Genomic DNA, 6002 nt, shown 5'->3' on the forward strand with positions numbered 1-6002 from the left:
GGGGGTGGTGATGGAGAAAAATCTCCCACTTCAAATTACTTCTCAGCCGCAAAAGTGCTAGTGGACACTGTATCACTACCCATATTCTAAACCAGGGGTGTCCAAACTACGACCCGCGGGCCATTTGCGGATCGTTTCCTTTTTTGGAGCGTATTTTTAGAAATAGAATGAAAGTTGGCCCGCTGTTAACGCTAGATGTCAGAAGCGGGCCAAAGAGTCGGTGAGGGTGCGCATTTCTAGCGCAGAAAAACAGGGCAAAGAGTCTGAAAGCGGAGAGAGTGCGCATTTCTAGCGCAGAAAAACGGGCCAAAGAGTCTAAAAGTTGCCGTAATTAAGGAGTTTAATATTACGAGACATCATGAAATTAAACATCAATTTGAAAAATCTTAGTTTACACAACACTGTCAAAGATAAAGATAGTAAGTCAAGTAAAATGGTGTGTAAATGAAATAATCAGGAAAAAGTATTATTTAAAGTGGTATATTTCATTATTTGTTTTATTACAGAGTCTGTGGCCCGTGACTTCATATATATTTCTCCTTCTGGCCCCCAACAAAAAAAGTTTGGACACCCCTGTTCTGAACTAACGCATTACTGTGAAAAACAGCAGCCCAGCCCACTCAGCCAACCCTAACTGCAAACATTATTGCGATGCCCCTCCCAAAGTACCACTCCCATTTTTTAGCATTTTTTAAAACTGAGGCAGGGGTGGAGTCTGCTGAAATCAGGAGGTTTAGTGGTCCTTTAAATGGTTAAATGGTTGGATTGTCACAATATTTATATATATATGAGCCCTTTTCTTCCTGTCTTTCACACATGTGATAGGGGAAAAAAGTCTGTGTCGTGTGCGAGCGCATTCTAGATTCTGTGAGATTTGATCTGACTTGCGGGCATCAGAGAGCCGTTATTGATATGCGGCTATAAAGCTGTTATTGAGCCACTATTGATATGTGGAAATGTGGAAAAACGTTTCCCTTCTATTTTAACTCTTTTGTTGTTAATAGTAAATCACCCATGTCCAAAACTTAAAAAAATGTGTTTCCTATCTTTAGCAAGCGGGTTATTAAGAGTCTATTTAAATGATGCAGAGTGTGAGGAAGACTCCTCGAGTGTAGATAAATGATGCAGTATTGATCTTACCTGAGATGAAGAGCAGAAACACAGAGAGAATTAAAGAACTGATGAGAGAGTAAAAGCGCATGATCCTGTTCTGAGTCTCCAAACACTAAAACTCTTTCTGTCTCTGTGAAGTCTGTGAAGAGTGAAGTCATCCACAGTTTAGCTCTTCCTGTATTTGAACCATCTCTCACTATCTTAAGTCATATACTAATTTTACTGCTTCCTGTTTGTGTATTATTTTCAGACATGTGTTCATACATACTGGCACAAATGTTTTATTGCTATGTCTCCATTATAAAGCTTATTGAGTAACAAGTGGGGTGTACGCCTTTTGGGTGGAGCACATGCGTTGCCATGATAGCAATGAACATCTCACAGTTGACTGCTGTCTAGGTTTTATTTAGCCAGCGGCACACCTGTTTTTTTTCTGCTGCCAAGATAGCAATATGCCAGACATTTACTTGAACACACTTCATTTGAGACCACAGCACCCATCAGCGAAGATTAATAGAAATTAAAATAGACTGCTGGCAGGGTGTGAGATAGCAATGAGCATTGTGACGCACCTTGCACAGGGTGTAAGATAGGGCCCATTAAAAGTAGAAACAAGCCGTTAGTAATAATATTGTGACTGGACTGTGTTCAGCAGCTAAGACATGGTTTTGGTTTTGAATGCTTCTTCTGTTACATTTTACCATCTCCTGATATTTCTGTTTAGATTACAGGTGTATGTGAATGTGAGTCAACAGAATGGGACTCCACCAACCATGAATAAATTTTGACAACTTTGTTAAACAATGTATAAACAATAATAGCACAATATATACTTACAAAAGATTGTAGCACAAGAGTTTATTTATTCATAAATTTCAGGCACAACTTTTGGCCATTTCTTCACATATATTGATGAAAAAGTGGAAACTAAGAAAATTATTTATTATTCTTAAATTTAAACAATGTACAACTGCTGTACAATTTCCTTAAAAGAAGTCTTCAGTTCCCTGCAATTAAAGGTAATTACCAAGAACAGAGGTTAAATATTGTAAACAAAATGCTCTATTTTAGATATCGTTATCTTTATTAGTTATCTATTACTTCTTTATCTCATTCCCAACTCGTCCTCAATTCACCACCTCCTTTCCAACTTCCCAACTCCCCGCCTCATTCCCAACTCCTCCTCATTTCACTACCTATTTCCCAACTCCCCGCCTCATTCCCAACTCGTCCTCAATTCACCACCTCCTTCCCAACTTCCCAACTCCCCGCCTCATTCCCAACTCCCTGCCTCATTCCCAACTCGTCCTCAATTCACCACCTCCTTCCCAACTTCCCAACTCCCCGCCTCATTCCCAACTCGTCCTCAATTTGCCACCTCCTTCCCAACTCCCCGCCTCATTCCCAACTCGTCCTCAATTCACCACCTCCTTCCCAACTTCCCAACTCCCCGCCTCATTCCCAACTCCCCGCCTCATTCCCAACTCGTCCTCAATTCACCACCTCCTTCCCAACTTCCCAACTCCCCGCCTCATTCCCAACTCCCCGCCTCATTCCCAACTCGTCCTCAATTCGCCACTTCCTTCCCAACTCCCCGCCTCATTCCCAACTCGTCCTCAATTCACCACCTCCTTCCCAACTTCCCAACTCCCCGCCTCATTCCCAACTCCCCGCCTCATTCCCAACTCCTCTGCAATTAACCCCCCCTTCCCTAATCCTCTGCAATTCACCGCCTCATTCCCAACTCGTCCGCAATTCACCATCTCCTTCCCAACTCCCTGCCTCATTCCCAACTCCCCAGCTGATGCCAAACTTCCCAACTCATTCCCAACTCCTCACCTCATTCCCAACTAACCAACTCTATCCCAAATCACCAACTCATCCTCAACTCCTTCCCAATAAGTAATAAAAAGATGAAACTCACTCTAGCATATGCGTTGCCATGATAGCAACAAACATCTGACTGTTGACTGCAGTCTAGGTTCTAATTAGCCAGCGGCACACCTGATTATTTCGGCTGCCAAGATAGCAATATGCCAGACATTTTACTTGAACACACTTAATTTGAGACCCCAGCGCCCATCAGCGAAGATTAATAGAAATTAAAATAGACTGCTGGCGGGGTGTGAGATAGCAATGAGCATTGTGACGCACCTTGCACAGGGTGTAAGATAGGGCCCAAAAAAAATAGAGACAAGGCGTTAGTAATAATATTGTGACTGGACCGTGTTCAGCAGCTAAGACATGGTTTTGGTTTTGAATGTTTTCTGTTACATTTAACCATCTCCTGATGTTTCTGTTTTGATTACAGGTGTATGTGAATGTGAGTCAACAGAATTGAACTCCAACCCACTTGGGTTAATTTTGCTGTTTTTTTTTTTTTTTAAACAATGTATAAACAATTAGCACAATATAAACTTCCAAAAGATTGTAGCACAATTTCTCATTTATTCATTAATATCATGCACAATTTAAAGTCATTTTGTCTATTTCTTCACATTTAATGAGGAACAGATGGTATTTTTAAAAAATGGAAATGAACAAAATCATTTCTTTTAAGTGAAAATAATGTAAAACTGCATTTTTTGCAAACTTTGCAAAAACTGCAAATTTCCTTAAAAAAGACTTCCGTCCCATGCAATTTGTCACGCCTGGCGCTGTCAGCGCCTGTGTTTCCCCCACACTCAGCTCTATCTGCGATTCTGCACCACAAGACAACAATACCCAGAACACACCACAAAGAGACTCTGGCGATCATGTGACTTTACCACGAAGTGATTCCCCTAATTACTGACACCTGTTTTACATGCTACTTAAGCTCACTCAGAACTCTCACTCCTCGCTGAGTATTGTTCAGTTCGTCCAGATTTACAACGCGCTTCTCTGATCTCTATTTTGTTACTCCGTGTATTACCTTTTTTCCGTGTACCCAGACTTCGATTTTTGCCTGCCCTGTTCATACCTGTCAAGTCTCCCGTTTTGGCCGGGAAACTACCGTATTTTACTCTACTTTCCCGCCTTCCTCCCGTGTTAGTATTTTCCCGTACATTTCCCGTATTATATTAAAATTTTAAAAACTTTATTATTGAGCAGACAGGGCACTGACCGCACTGTGTCTCTTAACCAATCGTGGTGCCGGTTCAAGGAGAAAGTCCCGCCTTTCAGGAGAAACAGCCAATCAGCTTGAGCTTGCTGGTTTTGCGGAGCGCAAAGGAGGGTCAGTGTGGGGAAGACCCCCCGCCCCCCGCTGTGAGTTCAGGCGGCTAGTCGGAGCAGCTGATGGATAGATAGAGATAGATAGATAGATAGATAGATACTTTATTGATCCCCGGGGGGAAATTCTTGGCATCCAGCAGCAGGTTACACAATACACAAAGTTAAAAAAGATAAAATATAAAATATAAAGATACATATAAATACAATCAAATAAGAAATAGAATATACAGTGTAAATGTACAGTCTTCGTGTGTGTGTGTGTAATGGAGATGGAGAATGGAGGTAGTGCAGTTGAACACAATAGACAGTGAACACCAGTTGATGTGCATAATGTGAGGATAACTGATTTCAGCCAAACAGAAAGTGCAAATACACAGTTATATAATAATTTAAATTAAATTAAGCAGTGCAAAAGATACGTAAACAGTGCAAAAGATACGTAAACAGTAGATGAATTAACTAGTGAATGAACTACTAGTGCCAAATATGGTAGAACTATAAAAAGTGTTCTAGGCATCAGCAAGTCTGAGAGTGTGTCCATAGCTGGGGGTGTGTCCATGGTGTGGCCAGAGTGGCCGGAATGAAAAAGGTTCACAGAGTCTTCAGTTTGCTGTGCTGAGAGGAGTTGAACAGTCTTATGGCCTGAGGAACAAAAGACTTTCGGAGTCTGTCTGTGGAGCAGGACTGGGACAGCAGTCTGCCGCTGAATGAGCTCCTCTGCCTGGTGATGGTGCTGTGCAGAGGGTGGTGGATATACGGAGATTTTTCTTAAAGAAAGGTAACGGTAGGCTAATCATGGAAACTGTGATGAGATTTTTCTGATAGCTGGTTAAAAATACTCGTCTCCGAATCAAAACCCACAGATTAAATCTTTTAAAAATAAAAAAACTACAGCTTGTGACTCAGCTTAACTAGAAATGTCGAGAGGTTAACTGAAATTAACTGAACTGATCAGGGGTGGAGTGATCAAAAGAAAGAAGTATTAATTAAAAAATATTAATTGTGTAGTCCCCTTAGGACAAATTTTTACTGATGGAACATATCTAGTCCACGTCCTTTTTGTAAAAGCTCATGATACTATTTTTAGGTCACCAACAGTCATTTTGCAGAATTTGTGCACCCTTTGTTAAATTAAAAATGTATTAAATAAAAAAAAAATCATATAAAAGAGTACATTTATGCCAAAAAAGACATGTATTTTATTTTATTTTTTAAAGAAAAGGGATACTGAACCTTCGTTGGGCTGGTGGGACTGCTTTAAGCGGACGGAGGAAAATATCCCTTATTTGTAAATCTAAAACTTGACAGGTATGCCTGTTTTCCGCTCTATTTGTGTTTTTCCCACTATTTGACCGTTTATACGACTTTGATTTTTGCCTTCTCTCTGATATTGCCCTGCTCGTGTTACACCCCGGACTGTGTACCCCGTTACGGTATGTTTATCTCTGTATGCATCTGTTTTTCGGTATATACCCTGTTTTGCCCGACTACTCTCTCTATTGCCCCTTTTTCTATTAAACACTATTGTTTACGTCTTCTGGGTGAATATGACACAATTAAAGGTAATTGTAAACCAAATGCTTTATTTTAGCTTCAGCATATTAAACCAAGTGAAAACATTACATTTTTCCGAAACATAAAAGTTTACTTTTTTCTTTTTTTAGCTATCTATA

The 6002-nt window shown here is 40.5% G+C and overlaps 1 protein-coding gene across 1 annotated transcript in view; it reads right to left on the bottom strand.

Moving 5' to 3' along the window:
• The window catches only part of LOC111194522 (polymeric immunoglobulin receptor-like), a 51208-nt gene extending 49963 nt beyond the window's left edge, over window positions 1-1245 (bottom strand). The window contains exon 1 of the mRNA XM_049476616.1: window positions 1141-1245. Coding sequence (XP_049332573.1) covers window positions 1141-1201 — 61 coding nt within the window. The 5' untranslated portion in view covers window positions 1202-1245. The remainder of the gene's footprint in view (window positions 1-1140) is intronic.
• Window positions 1246-6002: the final 4757 nt, after the last annotated feature.

The sequence above is a fragment of the Astyanax mexicanus genome, chromosome 4 (assembly GCF_023375975.1).
Source record: "Astyanax mexicanus isolate ESR-SI-001 chromosome 4, AstMex3_surface, whole genome shotgun sequence".
Classification (NCBI taxonomy): domain Eukaryota; kingdom Metazoa; phylum Chordata; class Actinopteri; order Characiformes; family Acestrorhamphidae; genus Astyanax; species Astyanax mexicanus.